We start from the raw sequence: 22,824 nt of genomic DNA on the forward strand, positions 1-22,824 counted from the left end.
AGAATAGGCAACAAAATAAAATAAAAACCCTCTACATACTTGAATGTATTTATAAGTCGCCCAAAATTCCCAGAAAAAAAAATGACTGTGGAAATCAGAAAATGCATGGAAAGGAACAACATTGATGATACTACAAGGCAACAATCCTGACATCCAGCTGAATGTATGTTTGAGGGCATTTACACCTTCAAACGTATTATGGAAAAAGTCACTGGTCACCCACTGAGTGTCATGAAAAATGGCTAAAGGGGTGGGGAAATGAGAGGCCAGAAGCACACATCATCCAATTGCGACGTGGAGAAGTTTTTATTGTTTAATTTCTTTTTAAGATTTTATGTATTTATTTTTAGAGAGGGGCAAAGGAAAAAAGACAAAGAGAAACATCACTGTGTGGTTGCCTCTCACACGCCCCCCTACTGGGGTCCTGGCCCACAACCCAGACATGTGCCCTGACTGGGAATTGAACTACTGACCCTTTGGTTCTCAGGCCAGTGCTCAATCCACTGAGCCACACCAGCCAGGGCCAAAAAACAGGTTTTAAAATGAGTGAGTTGGAACTGCTGATCAAATTCAATGCCCTCAATCATATTTTGTGTAAAGACAAAACAACAGATACCCATTTAGTTCACAGAAGTAAATGAATGGTGCTAAAAATATACGATGGTGCTACATTATAAAACGTAAAACCTGTGCCCGACAGCCTCAGGCGGCCTTCCTTGGGATGACTGCTACTTCTGCAGGGTGGGAGACTGGCCCCCATGGCACCAGCTTCCCTATAAAAGGGCTATTTCTTGTTAATTTGGAGAGGTGATTTATTCATTGGAAAGTGCTATAAAATTATAAGGTGAGGCTTGGTTTGGTCACTTTTTCCCGTTTAAATAAATTGTGGAATTTATCAAAATGTTTACTCACAATAATTTCAGACCTGATGGCCTAAACTTCCCCTCTTCACTTTGGGGTTTTATGATGCACAGTTGTGGCCTCCTTGTAATAAAATGAAAAGCTGGACCACAACTTCAAGTAATCTGATGAGCCCAGGAAGTCGAAACCACTGGGAGTGTGGTTACTGAGACTCAAAACATCCAAGCTCAAGACGTAGAAAAGACGAGTCTCGTCCCACTGGTGGCCCCCCAGGCGGCAGCTGGGACGGGGAGCGCCCCGCCCACCAGGGACCTGCACACACACTGCCACCCTGACGCCAATGGTGGCGCAGCAAGTCATCCCCTAGGTGAGGCTGCCTCCAAACTGGCACCTACCAAAACACCTCATGGCACCACCTTCTGGGGACACCAGGGAAGGGTTCCCCGGGGCTTTCTAAAACAATCCGCCTCCAGATGTCACAACTATTTCTAACAGAAAAGTGTTCCTTAAGTACAACCCAAATGTCTCCTGACTGAAACCATCTCCACTTCCCTCTTCTGCTAGGTGAAAACGGCAAGCAAGAGGTCTTCCCGGTCACTGGGTCTTCCCGATGGAGAGGCGGGACCAGGCTGGACGAGGGCAGAGCCTGCTCAGAAAAGCCACGTAAGTGAACAAGCCGTACCCATGATACCAGGCCACGCTAACTCTTCCTGGTCGTCTCGCTCCTTCCCCGGCGCCAGGTGGTTAAAGCGGTCCAGGTGCTCTAAGAGGCCACCCAGCAGGGGTACGGCGCCAGCCTCCTGCATGAGACTGGCGTTTTTACTGAGCAGGAGGACGATGGAAACGACGAGTTCTGGAAGGAGGACACCTACAGACAAAAGAGAAAAATATTAAAAAAGCACTGAGATTTAAATAAAAGCACATACCCTAGAGAAAACCAGTTTATCTGCTTGGTCTATGTTTAAATGGTGATAAATCACAACATACGGAATATTTGTCCTTAGCATATTTCTATGAGATTATTTTATCTTTCATTTTGAAAGAAATAGACATAGGTGTCAAACAGAGCCCTTTGAGTTACAAGAACCTGTTTTAAAACCGCTCTTTCAACACAGAAGTATTAACTAAAATCTTTTATTCAGAAAAAGAAGTATCTATAACTAATTTACTATTAGAAGAAAAAAGCACTCGATAATCATCATCTACTGTCAGAGAATTAAGTTGAAAAATATTAAGCAATATAGGAATATATAAAGCAATATCAGAATATACAAATTTTTTAAAGATGATTTATTTATTTTTAGAGAGGGGAAAGGAGAGAGAAGGAGAGGAAGAGAAATATCAGTGTGTAGTTGCCTCTCGTGCGCCCCCTACTGGGGACCTGGCCCACATGTGCCCTGACTGGGAATCGAACCAGTGGCCCTTTGGTTCGAAGGCCGGTGCTCAATCCACTGAGCCACACCAGCAAGGGCTGGGGCAAATATTTTTTATGCTGCTGAAATCAAATTAGACAATTACCATGGAACTCATTACCAGAGTGTCAATAATGGGATACAACTCTAAGTCACTGATCATATTTACAGAGGTCTGATTCCAGTACCAGGTTGCTTAATAAGAGAATTGGCAGTGATGTACCCACAAAAACAAAGGACAATGGGCAGCAGGACCAGAAAATGCCAGGGGCAAAGGCAAGCAGATTACCAGGCAATGGCAAACGGTAACTCTCAACACTCTGAAAATAAACACATGTGCGCAGGCAGCAGACAGGAACCATACCCGTGAAGTCCCCTTCCACGATGCTGGCCACCTCGGCAAAGTGGCGCCAGCTGGCGGACGCGATGCTGGCGGCCACGGGCAGAATGTCCCCGATGTGAGTGCACAGCAGGGCTGTGTACTTCTTCAGCAGGGAACCCACTCCCATGAGCTCAGGACCTGGGAGGAGGGGCGAGAAACTGTCATGTTCACATTCACAGTCACTTTGTGAATAAAGTGACTGGCTCCGCTCCTTCGCTATCATCTATGCGTCTCCACCTCAATAACTCTGGCTCCCTTAACATCGCGTGATTTGAAACACAGTGCATCGGGTTATGACAATTTTCAGACGCTGTCCTACCCAGTACCCAGAAACCCTGGGACATAAATACTAATGTCATAAGTTCGAGTTTTAAAACCTTACATTCCATACACAACTGCTTCTAGGTCCAAGTCCTAACGCTTGTAAATTATCCCCAATGAACTAAGGCGGCCTTCAATCTCATAAAGCTCCGACTTTTCTCCGTCCATGGATCCTGCCAGCTTTTCAGTCCCTGTGACTCCATGTCTTTGAGACAGTCACCTCTTTCAGGCCTGAAGCTCCCTTATTTCAATCTGAAATTCTCCAGCATCTACAAGAGCCTCTTCTTTGCAGGAGGTAACGAAGTTAGTTGAGAATATGCTACCTCTGAAAAGACTAACAAGAGCAACACGAGTCTCCATCCCTGACAGAAGCTAGCTTAGGGAGAGCCGCACGGGGCCTCTCTGTGTCACTCGCAGAGCAGGGCACTCACATACCACCCTATTTCAATCCTCACAGGCGCCCTCAGGTATCACCCCGATTATGGAGGGGAGCAACTGAGCAGCGGCCCCCAGGAGACTGCGTCCCTCAGCCACCAGCCAATGACCAGAGCTACACCTGAGACCCAGTCTGGCCCCAGCAGTGACTCACCCCTCCCACTCCCTCCACCCAGCTGGCTTCCCGGTGTGACACGCATGTGCGGTGGCACCATTCTGTTCCCACACTACGTCAGCCCCCAACAGTCCATCACTGACAGGTGCAGTAAGTCTAGCAAATGGCCCATCAGACTCATCCGGCTGTAAAGGATGCCATTCCTGATGTCTGAGGATTGTAATGTTAAGACAAGGTAAAAGAACACTGATGAGTCTAAGGCAGAAGTATTCATCAGACAAAGTGGATTTCAACAGGACAAGAAACACACATCCGCACGAGAACAGGCATGTCAGAAAGCCTGACACACACGAGGCAACTTACTAGGAATATCTGCGGTCTGACTGATACTTTCTCCTGGGTACAGTTTACTGATAAGTAGGCGCTGAAACCGCAGCAGCAAGTCCAAGGACGCAGATCTGTCCCGGCCATGTTGCTCGAAGTCCATACATGATGAAACGCGACGGGCCACGTCCTTCAACCTGGCAACCGTCTGGGAAGCAATGTTTCTATGGGGGGGGAGAGAAGTGCGACATGAAGTGAGTTACGGATGTTCCAGCCAGTAAAGGTGTCTTTCAAAATCATGACACACTAAAGTCGAAAACTCGGGCTGTGACCTGGGGCTGGTCCATCCCCCCCGAGTGTCAGGTGGGCCTCTAATAGCTCAGCCTCCAGCCAAAGTGAGCAGGGAGCAGAGAGGGCGTGGGAGACAGGGCGACGCACTCTGCTCTGCCAACGGCTCCTACGGGCCGGGTGGGAGGGCGCGGCGTGCACAGCCCTTGGGAAGGAACTACTGTGTCCTCACTTTTTGACCAAAGCTGCATTCCTGAAGACAACGACCACTCACACTTCTGTGTCTGCCTCTCACATCTGACTTTGGACTTTCGAGGAGCACCCAGGGGTGCCACATGGGGACCCTCAGGGCCCAGAGAATACAGAAGAAAGAGGGCAAAAGTGGGTAACTGAACCAACTCAGGGTCACGGGTGCCCGGAGAACACGGCAGCAAGGAAAGAAGCGGAGGCTCTAATTTCGTCTTGAGCCAAGGACCATCAGTCAGGGGGCAGAAAGGAGAAGAAACGCACGTCCTGGAAGGTCCCCGTGGGAGAGCCGTCAGCATTCCGGCTCCCTGAGCAGAATGCAAAGAACAGGGCAGGGCAGTCCAGCAGGGGAGTGGGGGGACATGGCAGGGACAGAGTGCCAGGCCGTGGGGACCACGCCTGCAATGCTGAGCCACCAGGGTCCTGAGAGGAGAGTGGCCTCCTGTTTGTGTTGGGGGAAGAAACTCTGACGTTACTGCAAAGGCAGATTACAGGGGACGGGATCCCCAGATGAGACCTGCCGCCCTGGCCTGGTCCAGTGCCAGGTGGACGAGCCTGATGCCCGCACGAGAACAGAAGGGCAGAGTGGGTATGGCTCTGGGGCGGCCATCAGAGAAGCCCCAGCACCCAGCACCCATCCCAAACAGGAAGGTGAGGTGGGGCCTCTGCTGACACCGGGTTGTGGACCGGCACTCTGCGGCAAGTGTGGCATCCCCGACGCGACAGCAGGTTTAGGACGACTTGTCCATCGCACCTGGCATCAACAGCAGTGCAGTGGGGACAGAAACAAGGACACGAGGACGTCCCCCACCCCCCCGCAGCTCTTCAGCTCATACCCAGAGCCACCGAGAGCCTGAGGCTCCACCTGCTCCCTGGTTGCCCCAAACAAAGATGGGTGCTCCCAGGCCACCAGTCCACTTGGCTTTCTGTCCTACTGTGTGGCCTCCACCTGACAACTTGCTCACAGAAGAAACCAGCCTATGGGGGTCTGGGCCAGTGCAAAAGGGGAAGGGATCAAGAAGTATAAACTGACGGTCACAGAAGCATCACGGGATGTCGCATGCGGTGCAGGGAACACTGTCACAGGTACTGCAGTAACTACACATGGCACCAGGCAGGCACCAGACACACTGAGGGGAAACACTTTGTAAAGTATATGATCATCTGACCACCATGCTGGCCACCCGAAACTAACACAAAATAACACTGCACATCAACTGTAATAGAAAAAAATTTTCAAAAAGTAAGTGGTCTAGAACCTGGGGTTTTATGCTATATGCAAAGGAGCAAAAGACAGTAATAAAATCAAAGAATAATTTTAATTTATTTCCTTAATATAAAATTCAGAAACATAATCAAAATGTGTAATTCTGCCCTGGCTGGTTTGATTCAGTGGATTGAGCCCTGGCCTGTAAACCAAAGGGTCACCAGTTCGATTCTCAGTCAGTGCACATCTTGGGTTGCAGGCCAGGTCCCCAGTAGGGGGCGCGTGAGAGGCAACCACACATTGATGTTTGTTTCCTTTTCTTTCTCCCTCACTTCCCCTTTCTCTAAACATCAATAAACAACATCTTTTTTAAAAATGTGTAATTCTGACAGTTCACTAATTAAAAACCCTCAGAGGCCCCCCTTTGAGAGAGAAGCGGTTTCCTGCGGCTCCTTGCCAGCATCAGGCTGTCCCCTCACTCTGAAATCTGTTCCGTGGCTTATTTATGGTAGCCAGAATTTCTTCCACCCACTTTTCCAAGCAATCAAGTACATGAAATGNCCTGGCTGGTTTGATTCAGTGGATTGAGCCCTGGCCTGTAAACCAAAGGGTCACCAGTTCGATTCTCAGTCAGTGCACATCTTGGGTTGCAGGCCAGGTCCCCAGTAGGGGGCGCGTGAGAGGCAACCACACATTGATGTTTGTCTCCTTTTCTTTCTCCCTCACTTCCCCTTTCTCTAAACATCAATAAACAACATCTTTTTAAAAAATGTGTAATTCTGACAGTTCACTAATTAAAAACCCTCAGAGGCCCCCCTTTTAGAGAGAAGTGGTTTCCTGCGGCTCCTTGCCAGCATCAGGCTGTCCCCTCACTCTGAAATCTGTTCCGTGGCTTATTTATGGTAGCCGGAATTTCTTCCACCCACTTTTCCAAGCAATCAAGTACATGAAATGTCCAAAGTTTCTACATCTTTAGACTATTTTTCAACTATTTAGCATCAGCTAAAACGTACTGCGTCTCCTTCCATCCCAAATGCTAAGGTAAGAAAACCCCATTCTGCAGGGAGGCACCACTGCCCACCATCCCCCCCACCGCCCCGGCAAGAGTCATGGACGGGGGGGGGGGGGGGTTCCTGTCAGTGAGAAAGCTGCAGACGCAGTTTTCTTTTCCTCTTTTCTAAAGTGGTTGGGAGGTGCCGATTACTCCCACGCTTCAGTTCCTGTGTTGTTCTCAAACAGGAGTGTCCTTACAATAAACCTGCGGGGGCGCCAAAACCTCCCCACACACGGAGGGCTGGCCCACAGAGGCCACCCGCCAGTGAGCCACATCCATGACTTAATTGTCCTCGAAGTCACATTCATGAAGGAACACATAAAATCAGTATAACAGAGTAGTCATCCCAGTGTACTGACATGTTATCATTTCAACGTAAAACCAGTAAGAAAAAGCATTAAGATATTTTATATTAGTTTTCTCACAGTATGTCTTCAAACACCACTGTATATTTTGTTACAAACAGCGTATCTTAATTCAATAACTATGTTTTCACTGAAAATACCTGATCTGCATTTAGAGTCATAAAATATGCAATTATAAAAGTGAATTCATATGGCCAAGTTACTCCAAGCATACTTAATAGTTTTCTAAGAGCTGAATGAGGTCTCAGGTTTTACATTTGAACTTAGTAAAAAAATAACTCAGTTAAAGTAACTGAACTTTAAGTAGTAAAACAATAAAATGTCTCAACTACACTGGTCACATTTCAGGTGCTCATCAACCCCAAGTGGGCGTAACTTCCAGACTGAACAGCACAGGCTGCCCCCTCACCAAAGGACAAACAAGCTGAGCGAAGAGGACAGCAGGAGCTGGCCCCTCATGAGAACAGTGACCTGCCACTGTCCGAGGTCAGGAACCCAGAGACCAGGGCCCCCACTCGGCAACCCCTGTAAAGGGAGGATCGTTCAAGCACTTGGAAAAGCCGTTCTAGAGACAAGTGCTTTATGCTGTCACATTTCTGCAGAGAACTTGACCTTTGCATTACAAAGCACTGTCACCCGTTTCCTCACTGGGTCCTTAATCAATGACATCAATTTAAACACAGCTCTGTGACTGCTCCCACAGGTGCCAGGATGCCAACTGCCAACCTGCCACAAGGGGTCGCAAGTGAGACTCCCCAGCAGCAACCCCAACCTCTTTCGCCACCACCAAGGGCACTGAGATCACTCACTAGGCTTCCACGTGTTACACTGAAGATCAGAATGTGTGAAATACTGATCGAAGGAAACGTTAGCACATTAGAAAAACCACAAAATTAGAGAAAGGGTTTTTAATGTGTGCACTTACTAAAATCTATGTAAGGAATTTACTCTAAAACTCTCTTTTGCCTTTTTTAATTTTTAAAATTATTATTTATTTTAGAGACAGGGGAGGGGAGGTAGAAAGAGAGGGAGAGAAACATCCATGAGAGAGAGAAACAAATCAATCAGTTGTCCCCTCTGACAGGGGACAGGGACCCAACTCAAAATGCAGGAGTGAGCCCTGGCCAGGAAGTGAACTGACGACCTTTCCGTCTGCAGGACAACACCAACCCACTGAGCCGCACCAGCCAGAGGTAGAAACTCCCTCTTTTAAAAGTTCACTGGGTACCTGCCCTGGCTGGTGTGGCTCAGTGGATTGAGTGCAGGGCTGCAAAGCAAAGGGTTACCAGTTCGATTCCCAGTCAGGGCACATGCCTGCGTTGTGGGTGAGGTCCCCAGTAGAGGGCATATAAGAGGCAACCATACACTGATGTTTCTCTCCCTCTCTTTCTCCCTCCCTTCTCCTCCCTATAAATAAATAAAATCTTTAAAAATAAAAGTTCACTGTGTGCCCAGGCACACCAGCCACTGCTGCTCTGGACGCACGACCTGGCTGCCTGAGCCACCCCCTCAGGCCTCTCATTTCTCTGTGCGCAGATGACAAACCAGAAGCCCAGCTCCCTTGGGGCAGACTCTGTCATAGAGTGGGGCAGTAACCGAAGCCGTCAGCAACGGCCTTCCTCCTCCCTTTCTGAATAGAGCAGAAAGGCCGGTGGACAATCGTCAGCGATCGTGATGGTCCACTTCCACCCTTGCCAATGTCAGCCTCGTTGGCCTCCTGATGAAACCGTCGAAACCATGCTCACCATTCTTTTACTTCAACTTCGACACTCAAATTTGGCTCACAAAGCAACGCACGTGCAGAAGACGACATGCAGAACGAGGCAAGGGCACAACGAGCTTTTTAAAAAGCGACCTTATCTCCACGATTTCCGTGTGTGCCTGCCTGCTCAGTAATAAGGGCAAGAACCTCCTGCTAGGTTTACCGTACAACCCAATTTTCTCTGAGTGAAAGCCGTCAGCGTCTCCAGCTCTCCCTCCTACAGTGCTCCAACCCACCCTCTCATCTGTACTCAGGACTCTGCTTTTTATTACCCTGAAATCTACATGAAGTAATTTTCAGGGTATTTCCTAACAGCCAAACACATTCTTGAGACCCTAGTTCCCAACTCACTGTCTTAATATGAAACCAACAGTCCTCTTACAAAATACCTAATACTATTTACCTAAGAAGTTGTTGAATGAGCTGAACCAGAGGCAAACACTGTTTTCCAGAAGATTCATAGATCCCTGTGTTGATAAGGTCCTTATCCAATGGAGTCCTGCTTCTGTGAAATGTTGAGGCATTTGCTTCCTGTTCATCAATTTCTTTTTCCTTCTGTGCTTCTTTTTTGGCTTCAATATCCTGTAATTCATAACACAGAGGCCAGTTATCTTAGAAACAGGTGTGGAGGCACCCTGGGCTGAGTCCCGATCCCACAGCCCAGCTGTCCCTTCGCCAACTCACACACCAGGTGACAAGGGCCACACCCACCTGCTGAAATCCTGTTGCTCTGCTGCTCAGGTTCTAAACAGACTGCAGGACCCACAGACCCGATATCTGGGCTGCCGGTGCTGACGGTCCCCAGCCCCCTCCTGTGAAGTCCCTAAAATCCTGACCCCTGCTCCCAGCACTCACAGATACCACACGTCATCTGCCCAAGCACATAGTCTGCCTGCTTGGCAGATGTCAACAACAACGTATAGAATGCAAGGATACATCCCAAATCAGACACCAGAAAAGAGACACGTGTCCAGAACACAGAGCGAATCCTCATAGCTCAACAGTTCCAGGTCAACGGAACCCAATCTAAAAATAGGCAAAGGATTGCAAGATGTATCTTCAAACAAGATAAACAAGTGGCTGATAAGCACAGGACAGGACGCCTGACATTGGCCACCATCCAAACGGCCTGGATGACTGACTACACTGAAGGCAGTGCAGAGAGAGAAGCACTGGCAAGGGTGTGGAGACTCGGGGACTCTCACGCGCTGTGACTGGAAGGTAAAGCAGCACAGCCGAGTACGGAGGTCATCAGGCTGTTCCTCAGAACACTAAACTAACACCCCATTCTGCGGCACAAGCGTAGTGGAAACAACCCAAATGACCATCAGCCGACGAACAGGTAAACACAACGTGCTGTACCCACTCAAAGGGATGTTGCTTAGCAAGTTAGAAAAATGAAGTACGACAGAGATGCCACAACCTGGATGAACTTGGAAAACACTACTCGGGGTGAAAGCAGAGACACAAAAGGCCACAAATTGCAGGAATCCATTTCTATGAATGGTACAAACAGGAAGTACATGGAGACAGGAAGGAAGTGGATCCCTGGTGGTCAGCGGCTGGGGGGAGAGGGAGTGGGGCGTGTCTGGTAAGGGGCACAGAGCCACCCTGCGACGGATGCGAACGTTCTGAAGTCAGACTGGCAGTGGTATGGGCACTCTGTGAATGCACAAGACAAGTCACTGAGTTGTACACTACAAAGAATGGATCTTATAGTAGGTGCATGTGAAATATACCTCAGTAAAAGCTATTGCTAAAGAGGAGGGGTATCTTTTGTTGACCAAATGAAAGCAACACTCCTGAGGACCTACTATGCATGTTGTTCTAGTAACCAAATTTACTGTGAAAAAGCAATGCTCTTTCTTTCTGGGCTTTCTGTTCTAATGCTAAAAGCCAGAACCACCTAAACATGAAAAGTCCTCTTCAGTCCTGGGGGATCCGGGACGAAGACCCCACCTCAGTGGTGAGGATGCACGGGACCACCCAGTCCTATGGATGGGAAGGCAACACGGGAAGCTCTAAGATGAGCCTGCTTTTGGCCCTGCAAGTTCAATTCTAGAACTTTTTCCTAATCATCATTCTCATCCTCAGTAGCTGATAATCTACAAGAACTAAAAATTAACTTACAGTAGCCAAGTCTAACACCTCAATGGTCAGCAATAAGAAGCTGTTGGTTTCTAAAAAAAGAAGTGATCCCCCTTCCAGATGACGGACAACCCCAACACAACCAGACAAATGGACACAGCAGTAGAATGGACGCTGAACCCCGATGATGAGAGAGAAAGCTGCGAGGTCACACAGCAGTGGGACCAATGCCGGCACCTCTATCAAGCTCAGCAGTAAACACGTGCACTTTTGAAACTCTGGAGCACTACACCCCAGAACATTAACACTGGTTATTCCTCCATGACAGGGGGTTCTGTTTGCTTTGCCTTTCTGTAGCTTTGAAACAGTTTTGTTTTACCATAAATGACCTTCTGGCTATCTTTTGGCACCTTAATCATTGCAGCAGAGGTCACAATCTGCATGTCTCTGTAGCTGCCCCCCCAAGGTCTGTCTGTCTATCTCTCTCTCCCCAGCAGGAAACCCAGAATAAACATCTGTGACCTGAATGAACAGGCTCCACAAACACTGCTGAGGTCAAGTCTCAGCATCATGGCCCCCACGTGGCCACCCGCTGCCTGTGCACTCACAATGCCCCATCAGGCCAGCTGCCGCACAGGGCCTCGTGGGGCCCAGGGCGAGAAGGCAGAGGCTTGGAGGCAGCAAGCCTGCCACCCACTAGTCACGACACCTCAGCAAATCACTGCACATCTGTGGCACTTATGTCTGCATCTAAAAAGTGGAATTTTAAAACGTTTTTTTCCATTGGACATGGCTGACAAGGTTAAAAGAAAAAAAAAAGCCACGGTGTGGCTCAGTGGACTAAGCGCCAGCCTGCAAACCAAAGGGTTGCTGGTTTGATTCCCAGTCAGGGCACATGACTGGTTTGCAGGCCAGGTCCCCAGTAGGGGGCGCACGAGAGGCAACCACACATTGATGTTTTTCTCCCTCTCTGTCTTCTCCTCTCTATAAAAATAAATAAATTAAATCTTTTAAAAAATAAAGCACACAGCACAACGCCTGGAAAAGAACCAAGAGACGAACACTAGGGGTCGCTGCAACATGATCACTTAGGATTTCCTCTCACTTTCCTCAATTTCATCCAAGTATTTGTGTATACTTTCAAAGTCACTTCATCTGACTTTATCAATATAAGTTTTCAAGTAAAAAACTAATACAACAATGAAAGCAACAAAAGAAGCTATCAATGACCAATAAGCACACGTAGATGCAAATTAAAAGCACACCACTCAAGAAAAGGTCAAGTTAAAAAGGCTAACACGTCTCGTGCCCCACAGTGAGGTCAAGACACAGTGCGAGCTCTGTCCAGGCTGGCCGGGTGTAAAGGGCACAGCCACTTGGGGCACACACGCAGCCCAGGACCCAGCGGATTCCCACCCAGGGTACTCGGTTAAGAGAAAAGGCGTGTGTCCGCCGGAGGCCTCCTGTACAGCGTGGCCAGAGCAGCTTTACAAAGCCAGAAGCCCTCCAACATCCATGAAAGTGAGAGCGGACAGACAGAGGGCCGCACACACACAGTGGAGCATGAACAGTAAGGGCAAAGTGGCCACCACGCGTGCAGCAGAGATGAGTCGGATGCCGGGGCCCAGGCCCAGTAGGGCAGACACGACAGGGCGCATGCGCTGTGACTCTACCTACGAGACCTCAAGGCCCACAGCGGGACCTCGCTCAGGGAGGAGGCGTGTCCTCACTGCCCACGCACAGGGGCACCAGGGCGCCATCTGGGGCAGGTGATGACTTAGAGCATCACCAAGGCAACTATCCAAGTCGTTTCAATGGGCACTTAAATGGGTGCATTTAATCATACTTCATATCCCAATAAAAATGTTTACACTAGTAAAAGACTTTTTTTTATTATTATTTTTAATTTATTTAACTTTTGTTCAAGTACAGTTTTCTTTCTTGTATTCCCAGCCCTGCACCCCCCCAGTGCTCCCCACCCCCCTCCCAACTAGTAAAAGACTTTTAATAGCTGGAAATATTTTGATGCTACTGAAAGTCTTATTTGCGTTTTTCAATAATTATGGCAAAAAGGCTGGATGTTAGTCCTTCACAAGTAGCAGCCGGGGGTTCCAGCCTCCTCTCCCCGCTGGTAGGATTGCCTCAGTGGCTCACATGCACCCCTGAGGCAGTACCTGGATTTCCGCGGTGATGGCCGCGTTCAAGGCCGACTCTAAGCCCCCGTCGGCCATCAAGCTGCCCACCAGGAGATCAATCATGAAGCGCCGGCCTGGACTTACGTTAACTTCGTTGCCTGAAATTGGACAAGGAAAGAGTTTTCGGCCACGTGCACTAACGCCATGCCTTCCCCGCTCCCTTTCCTGGTCCCTCCAGCCCCCAGCTCCCCGCCTAACCCACCTGCGCAGGGCAGCAGCGCAGAGAGCGCCCGGGCCCGCTCCTCGGCCGTGGGCAGCAGCACGGACCACCCGCTCTGCAGCACGGCCTGGGCGGCCGCCTGCACAGTGCCCAGCACACCCGCACTGCTGGCCAGGGCCACCACGGTCTGCTTCAGGCTGCTGAGCAGGGCACTGCCCAGACCCAAACCAAGCACCTCTGGGTCAACCTGGTGGCTGATGGCAGCATGCAACTGAAATGACAAAAACAATTCTCGCTTAGAAACCCTAAAAACAGTGGATTTCCAATTTTATTAAATACATAATTCCTTAAGTTGAGTTTCATTCAAATAATAAAGGAAAAACTTCCAGTATCTGTATTTTTAAAACTACACTGGAAACTTCTACCCACAGTGGTTGATAATCCATAGTAAGGTATTTTGTAAGAGAAATGTTTAAAACCCAATTATAAATACTTATGGAATACCTGTGTACTCAAGATAAACAGAGGTTAAACCCCGTAGAAATAACAACCTCCACCCCACCCCAACCATCTGCACCAGACACAAAGAAACAGTGAATACAATCCAAGCCAAAAAGTGATAAAAGATGTATGCCCTGGCTGGTGTAGCTCAGTGGATTGAGTGCTAGCCTATGATCCCAAAGGTTGTTGGTTTGATCCCCAGTCAGGGCACACGCCTGGGTTGCAGGCCAGGTTCCCAGTAGGGGGAGTGTGAGAGGCAACTGATCGATGTATCTCACAACACATGATGTTTCTCTCTCTCTCCATCCCTCCTTCCTTTCCCGTTTCTAAATAAAATCCTAAGACGTACAGCTAAGACGTACAGCCAGGCACACACAGAAGGAGCCAAGGGTTCTGGGTCTGAAAGGAAATCCTTGGGCTTGAGACTGGACTGTCCATGACAGTCCTCAGTGCCTGAGCTTCCCACAGAAGGCTGGGAGCCGCTCAGGATTACTGGCCTGCCGGCCAGGGCCAGAGGACAACACTCTGCCCACACACGGCGATGGGCAAAAGGCCCACAATAGAATCAGAGAACCAGCTGCCCTGTGAACATATGTGACATCAAATATACACTGGCAATCTAGGTAAAGATATCCTGAGTCAAGAATCGAACACGAAAACTCATCTGGAGCCTGAGAAACTCCTGGTAGCCAGGAGGTGCAAATACAAAACTGTCCTCTGGGGACATCTCCACAGCCAAGGGCAAAGGGATGTGCCCAGCACATATACCCCTGAAATCGGCCTGAAATGGGTGGGTCACCATGAGGGAAAATACAGAGTAAGAGGCACAGCCTGGGCCCCAAGGAGTAGCAGCAATAAAAAACTGGAATGAAGCCATAAAATAAGTAAATGATCTCAGAGATCAAGGAAGAAACAGAGCCCAGAAGAAGAGGAGGAAACAAAATGAAACCCTCAGAAAAGCCCCAAATAAAATTCCTAAAAATGAGGAAAATAGACAGTGGGCCTCAAGGATGCAAAGAGGCTGCCTCCAAGATACATTATAATTAAAATGCCAAAGATTAAAGATAAAGAGAGAATCTTTTTTTAAAAGATTTTATTCATTTATCTTTAGAGGGGAAGGGAAGAAGAGAGGGAGAGAAATATCAATGTATGATTGCCTCTCATGAATCCTCTGCTGGGAACTGGCCTGCAACCAGGCATGTGCCCTGACTGGGAATCGAACCACGATCCTTTGGTTTGCAGGCCCACACTCAATCCACTGAGCTACACCAGCCAAAGCTAAAGTGAGAATCTTAAACGCAGCAAGAGAAAAGCAGTTAGTTACTTACAGGGAAGTTCCCATAAGACTGTCAGCTGATTTCTCAACAGAAACTATGCAGGGGTTGGCAAGAAATATTCAAAGTCACGAAAACTAAAGACTTACAACCAAGATAGCTCTACCCAGCAGAGCTATCATTTAGAATAGAGGGGCAAATGAAGAGCTTCCCAGACAAGAGAAAAATAAAGGAGTTCATCACCACCATCTAACCAGTATTATATGACATGTTAATGGGACTTCTTTAAGAAAAACATTCAAAAATATGAACAACATAATGGCAATAAATACATATCTATTGAAATTGAATTAAAAAAAGACAAAATAAATGAACAAGCAGAACAGGTATAGACTCATTAAAAAAAAGTTCATGGCGCTCTGGCTGGTGCAGCTCAGTGGATTGAGCACAGGCCTGTGAAGCAAAGGGTGGGGTCCCCCTCAGTAGGGGACACATGAGAGTCAATTACACACTGATGTTTCTCTCCCACTCTTTCTTCTTTCCTTCCCCTCTCTCTAAAAATAAATAAAGAAAATATTTTTTAAAAAAGTTTACAGCTAAAAAATGCCATCAACTGAGCTTTCGGTGAGGCATAATCCTTTTGCTGGTGGAGGGATTTCATCCAAGTATTTGTGTATACCTTCAATCTGTAAAAAACACAACACCCATGAAGCGCAATAAAGTGCAATAAAAAAGAAAAAGAGAAATAAAGCTGACCAAAAAATAAACAAAAATAAGATGTCCAAACCGCCATTAAATGTATGATGTAATTGTCTTCTGAAGTGGGTGGAGTTAGATTACATTTTATCCTAGAACTATTGTTAAATGACCTCAAACTAGCAACAAGAATAAGGGACAGAAAATGCAAATGCAGAGGTATTGGCGATGAAGACCCAGAGGTATGAGACCCAGTTTCATTGAATTTGTTTGTATTATCTGAAGAAGGGACACAGTGCATTGCAAGCAACTTTTCATCTGATGGACAGTTTTGGAGGGCTTTTTTAAAAAATAAAAAGTACTGGATTAAAATAAACTTCATAAGGCTATATAACCTCAGAGTGAATGAAAATCATAACCTGAAGTTATATATACAAAAATAAAACCTCACCTAAATACAATGTACTAAAATTACAAAATAAAACAGAAAAATCTGAAAGGCTCCCAGACAAAGACCAATCAGCTACAGAGTTACACTAGGTAAGATTTCTCATTGGCAACAATAAAGGTCTGAAGAGAGCTGAGAGCCCTGGCTGGTGTGGCTCAGTGGACTAGCACCAGCCTGCAAACCAATGGGTTGTGGGTTCAATTCCCAGTCAGGACATGCGCCTGTGTTGTGGGCCAGGTCCCCAGTAGGGGGCGTGTGAGAGGCAACCACACATGGATTTTTCTCTCCCTCTCTTTCTCCCTCCCTTTCTCCTCTCTCTAAAAATAAGTAAATATAATATTTTCCTAAAAAGAATCAAGCTTTATAAGCTTATTCTAAAGAAGACAACTAAAGGCTAAGGACCCAGAAACAGAATAAAGCATGGAGGAACATATGGCACACAGCAAACACAGAACAAAAGGACCGAAGCCTAAGACATGTACGCAGTTTCCCCACAGGACTGACCACCACAGCATCATTACCACCAAACACAGGAGGTGACACATGACTGGGCAGATCCAAGGGACGGGACAGGACACCACAGGTGTCCCCGTCACTGAGCTCCTACAGAAGACTTCTGGAAGGAACGCACTCTCCCAACACCTGCTAGTTTGATTAATGCAACTTAACGTGAAGTTCTTTCCTCCTTAGGAGCCAATCGGAAAACTGGCAGAGAGGAAGGGGGACGTGATGGGTTGGTTCCATAGAAATCCATGTATTATGAAGGGGAACTTTGTCAAGAAAAACTGTTCTCTTGACATTGTCATAGGATTTTATGAGGAAGAAAAATCAGATGACTAAAACATGCAGACATTTTCATTAGCGGTTCCACAAGCTAAAACCCACAGCACCCTTTGGAATCACGAACATTGTGACAAACACTGGAGATGCTCAGAGAGGGGGACAGGAGAGGAGACAGCTCTCACCTGCAGCCGCAGAAGGTTCAGCGTGGCCACCGCCATGCACTCTTTCTCCTGGGGCGGAGGCCAGTCCGCCGTGCCGTCCATCCCCTCGCTCACCTGCCGCAGCAGGAGGTCCAGCTGCTCAAAAGTCACCGAGCAGATGTCCACCACGAAAGGGACACGGAGGCCAATGGACCACTCTGAACAAGACGACCAGGCAAAGCTCTGTGGGAGAAACACAGAACCAGAAGTGAATGGATGCATTTAGCCACGGGGCTGTGCCGCCCCTGTGAGGAGACTCACCATTATGAGTGATGAAAGTGCCTTAGGTTGCGACTTCTACGTCCCTCTGATTGTCACAGACACACGCGTACTTTCACGGTCGTCTAGCTCATGTACTATCGGCTCCCAATGTTCCCTCTCATTTCACTACCCCACCTCACTGCACCACAAGTAAAAAGGCAAAATGTCTTTAAAAAAATTACTCTCAAACTTATTACTGCACAGTAAGGAATGGGAGTGAGCTAAAACAACACAGAGGCATACAACTCAGTAAGTTTAAATGGAATACTAAAAATTATTCCAATAACCCAAAATGATCTGGAAAAAATGAAAACAAAAATGAACCCAAGCTGTAAATAATTACATTTAAATGGTCTAAATATCAAATAAAAAGAGACTGTCAGTATGTATGAAAAATAAAACCTAATTATATATCTGTAAGAAATCTACCTTAAATGTAAAGGTAAGAAGTAGCTAAAGGGAAAGAAAACAGCTATATTATATAGCAGACAAAGGAGACTTCAGAGAAAGGAAAATGCCAGGACTAACTTCGCCACGAGGACAAAACAACATTGAATGTATATGCACCGAACAAAAGAACTATAAAAGTAACAGAAGTAAAAAGCAATAAAAATAAAAGGACACAGATTCACAAAGATAGTTGAAGATATCAAAGCTGCACTCCTAATGCCATATAGAACGAGTAGACAGAAAAATCAGTAAGGATTTTTTTAAGTGAACAAAACTGTTGCCCATCGGTTGTGGACCGCTCTGCCTGGCTTCAGGAATTGTAACCCTAACCCATCCCCGCCCTGCCCCGTGGCTAAGGCTGTGAGTGACCTCCGGAATGCGAGTCACAGGAGACAAAGCTTGTCTCTGGTAGCAAATGTTGCCTCAGTTTCCTCTCTGCCCCCAAAGCATGGCTGGAAGTCCATGACAGGTAAATCTCCTCACAGCGGGGAGCAACCTAAGCCAGACTCAACCACTTGGGAGGCCTTCATGGAAGGACTCGGGGGGCTGCAACAAAGAGTGAGCAATAGACCCATGCCTGCAGGCTATGTGCCATAGCCTGAGTCCCCTAATACCCTTAAGCCTGAATACCTGATGGGGAGGGGTGCAGCTCCTTGCCTTGCTAGAGCGTGTCAGTGGAAAAATGTGGCATCACAAAGACTTGCTGATAAACCTGTGACATCTGCTCTGCTAAGAGTGCCTTCATTCATATAAGAGTCCGAGAGGAAATGAGTATGTCTCCCAAAGTTTCTGCAACCCCCTTTCCTGACAGACACTGACTCAGACTAAGCCCTCAGATTTCTTTGAAATGTTATCTGCTGTTTGATCCTTGCTGCCCTGTATTCCTATGTATTACAACCTAATAAAAGCCCCTGGAGGAAGGGGCTCCTGGCCCTTTTCCTGTGAGAAATTGGCCACCTCTCCTCCCCAAGCAGATCACGTCATGTCATGCTTACTTTCATCCGTGGCTGACGGGGGTACTAGTGGGAAAAGTTGCCCCCACACCCATCCACACTGATACTTGAGCACTACCTTCCTAGTCAAAGACAGAACATATAGAAGATCAGCAAGTAACACCGTCATGGGCTGGATCTCATTGACATTACACAATACTCCAAAAACAGAAAACACGAGGTCTGTCCAAAAGGTATCCAGCCATGCAATGTGAAAACTGGAAACACTTACAGAAGGAGATACAAGATATAAGAAGAAGCATTGTACACAGGACAATGACACCTCAGTCCCCCTCAAAGTAGGCACCTTGGGACCTCACACAGTTCTCCCAGTCACCATCAGCTGCCCTGTTGTATTATCCTGAATCTCACTGATGAAATTTCTTCCCTTTCACAGGAGACTTTAGTTTTTTGGGGAAGCCAGAAGTGGCAAGGCACCAAATCTGAGCTGTAGGGGGGCTGAGTCACCTGGGTGATGCAATGTTTTGCCAAAAAACTCGGCACAAGATGTGATGCATGAGTGGGCCCATTGTCGTGATGAAGCTGCCCATCACCAGTTGCCCACAGCTGCAGCCTTATGAATCATCTGAATAGTTTCCAGGGAGGAATGTTCCAGCTTAATGCAAAATCTGACGCAGATCTGTTGCTCCACTCGCTGAGTCATTCTGAATGTGACGGCCACACACTACACATGCTCACACAACAGAGTCTACCACCCCCACTGACGAGTATAGTGAAGGCTCATTGTTCACACATGCGCATTCCAGTCCACTCTCCTTGTCTGCCAGGTTCCATCCATGTCACACAAACCATTCTCACTGTATAAACAATGCTGGCTGCACTTTTTCTGAAGAGACCTCATACACACTTTTTAAGCACATACACAGAACGTAAAGAACACATCCTGAGACATAAAACAAATCTAGAAGAACTGAAATAATAAAGTTTATTATCAAACCACACTGCAATTAAAGTAGAAATCAGTAACAGAAGAATAACAGAACGATCCCCAAACACTTCAGAGTTAACATACTTAATAATCCATAGGTCAAAGAGCAATTAAAAATACTTTCAACAAAACAAAGGTGAAAATATACCAAAATTTGTGGGTGCAATTAAAGCATCACTTTAGAACCATGGCTAATTGGCTCAGTGGACTGAGCACCACCTGCTAATCAAAGGGTCACTCTTTCGATTCCCCATCAGGGCAAATGCCTGAGTTGCAGGCCAGATTCCCAGTGGGGGGCGCAGGAAAGGCAACTACCAATTGATGTTTCTCTCCCTCTTTTTCTTCCTCCCTTCCCCTCCCTAAAAGACAAGTAAACAAAACCTTTAAACTAGATAAATAAAGTACCGCTGAGAAGGAAATTTATAGCACCAAGTGCTTATATAACACAGAAGAATAAAGGAGAAAGGTCTGACAGCAACGCCCTGCACATCCTCCTGAATAAACTAAAAAAAGAACCAAATGAAGCCCACCAAGGTGAAGGGAAAAAAATTTAAAAAATAAGAGCAAAGCCAATGAAGCTGAAAACAAGTAAGACAAAAAGAACTTAATAAAACTTAAAAGCTAATGCTTTCAAAAAATCAACAAAATGGTTAAACATCTAGCAAAACTGACAAAGAAAAAAGACGCACATTACCAGCGTCAGGAGTGAGAGATACCACTGCAGACCCAAAAGAGTGGAAAAGGTTAGTGACGGAAAACCAAGGAAAACATTATATATAAAAATCAGACACATTAGATGAAAGAACTCCTTGAGTGTCAAAAACCAGAAAAACCCACCTAAGGAGAAATACCCTGAATAGCTCCATACCTATGAAAGAAATAGAATTGTTAAAAATCTTTCGAGAAAAAATTGCCAGGCTCAGACGAATTCACAAACAATGAAAGAAGTAACACTAATTCTACATCATTGCTCCTGGAAAACAGAAAGGGCAGGGACACATACAACACTTTCTACCAGGCCAGTTTCACCCTGGTGAAAAGTCAGACGAGACAGCGCAAGAACGCCACAAGCACCGACAAAAGGAAATCTCAACGGAGCAGCAAACCAATCCCACAGTGCGTACAAGGAATAACACACCAGGACCAAGCAGGGTCCACAGCAGTACTGCACGGTTGGGGACTATGAAAATCAGTCAGTGTGTTCCACCACATGAGCTACAGAAGCAAAATCATTTGACAAAATTCAACGACTATTCAGGAGAAAAAAGTAGGAGGTAAAGAAAACTTTCTTAATCTGATAAGAAAGCAACAACCAAAAGCCCTACTGCTAACGTCATAGCAAATGACATTAACAATGTTAAAAGACCGAATGCTGCCCCAGCTGGTGTGGCTCAGTGGATTGAGCACTGGTCTGTGAGCCAAGGGGTCAATGGTTCAATTCCCAGTCAGGGCACATGCCTGGGTTGCAGGCCAGGTCCCTGGTAGGGAGCATGCAAGAGGCAACCACACACTGATGTTTCTCTCCCTCTCTTTCTCCCTTCTCCTCTAAAATATAGGGAAAAAAAGAACTTAATAAATGTGCCACCCCCCCACAATCAGGAACCAGGCAATGATGTGCCCATCCCCACCCCCACTCCTATTCAACGCCATACTGGAAGTCCTGGCCAGTGCAATAAGGTAAGGGAAAGAAATAAAAGGTGTAATACTATAAAAGAAGAAATAACGCTGTAAAGGAAGAAATAAAGCTGTCTCCATCCTGAGGAATCAACAGTGAAGCTCCTAGAACTAAGGAGTGAGCTTAGTACAACTTTAGTACAACTACAGGAATAACGACAACACACAAAGTCCATGGCATTTCCACAAACCAGCAATGAATGATGCAAAATCCACATTCTACAAATTCCCAATGAAGCTATATAGCCAGTACCTGGGCAGGCCCACAGGCTATCCCAACTATGTGCTTGGTATCCAGCCCGGGCAGTGCAGACGGTTCTGGCTTGGTCTTATGCAAGGTGTCAAAGTGCTGGCACTGGTCGTTGTTCCCCCAGCTGTGGACCTCGCTGTCCTCAGTCAGAGCCAGGCAGTGGGTGGAGCCTGCAGCCACATCGATCACCTTCTTCCCTAGGAAGAAAGCAACACAGTTACAGCCTCACGCCTGTGACTCTGCTGCAATGGAGATCCGTATCCAGGCCACTCAAGGAGGAAGACACTGTGTCCACTTCCAAAGGATAATTCACGGCTTTAATGCTACGCACAATTCATCTGCTTTGTAATAACATACGTTCTTAAAACCCCTGTTATGTTTCACTAGCTACAATTTTATTAAGACCTACAGCCTGCGAATAAAATAGTGCTTAAATAGAATCTGTTATTTTTCTCCTTATTCCAATTTTCATCTTCAGAAAAAGACAAGTATATCCTAAATTAACTATTAGAGCATATTCTCCGGCCCTTAGGTATAACCATGCAAGGTATTCTTTTCTAAAAAATCAAACAAAAAAAAAAAAACAGGACTTGCCCTAGCCAGGTAGCTCAGTTGGTTAGAGCGTCATCCTGACATGCCAGGGTTGTGGGGTTTGATCCCCGGTCAGGGCACATACAAGAATCAAACAATGAATGCATAAACAAGTAGAACAACAAGTTGGTGTTTATCTCTCTCTCTCCCCCCCTTGCTCTCTCTAAAATCAGTAAATAAAAATATATAATTTTTTAAAATATGACTTTGTTTTTAGAACAGAGTTAGGTTCCCAGCAAAACTGATAAGCCACAGGGTTCCCACAGACTCCCTCCCCCAGCACATGCATAGCCGCCCCCCTCATCAATTATTCACTTTTTTGCATGGGGCTGTCCCTTTGTCCCCACACCATTTGTTGTAAAAACTATCTCTGCTCCCTTATAGAGCCTCTATTCCTCTGTACGAGATCCTTGACCTACATTTATGTGGTTCTGTCTCTGAGCTCTCTGTGCTCCAATGACCATCTGTCTGTATTCCAGCCAACACCACACTGTCAGATTACTGTGGCTTTGCAGGAAGTCTTCATGTCAGTCCTCCAAC

General features: G+C 46.7%; 1 protein-coding gene across 1 annotated transcript in view; it reads right to left on the reverse strand.

The window, feature by feature from the left end:
* Positions 1-22,824, reverse strand: part of HERC2 (HECT and RLD domain containing E3 ubiquitin protein ligase 2) — a 188,325-nt gene that overhangs the window by 103,078 nt on the left and 62,423 nt on the right. Inside the window, exons 16-23 of the mRNA XM_037053813.1 lie at positions 21,697-21,890; positions 17,100-17,300; positions 13,258-13,486; positions 13,035-13,153; positions 9,176-9,354; positions 3,890-4,074; positions 2,638-2,793; positions 1,544-1,729 (exon numbers count right to left, since the gene is read on the reverse strand). Coding sequence (XP_036909708.1) covers positions 1,544-1,729; positions 2,638-2,793; positions 3,890-4,074; positions 9,176-9,354; positions 13,035-13,153; positions 13,258-13,486; positions 17,100-17,300; positions 21,697-21,890 — 1,449 coding nt within the window. The remainder of the gene's footprint in view (positions 1-1,543; positions 1,730-2,637; positions 2,794-3,889; positions 4,075-9,175; positions 9,355-13,034; positions 13,154-13,257; positions 13,487-17,099; positions 17,301-21,696; positions 21,891-22,824) is intronic.

Source organism: Sturnira hondurensis, unplaced genomic scaffold (genome assembly GCF_014824575.4).
Source record: "Sturnira hondurensis isolate 20B ecotype Veracruz unplaced genomic scaffold, ASM1482457v3 Scaffold0007865, whole genome shotgun sequence".
Classification (NCBI taxonomy): Eukaryota; Metazoa; Chordata; class Mammalia; order Chiroptera; family Phyllostomidae; genus Sturnira; species Sturnira hondurensis.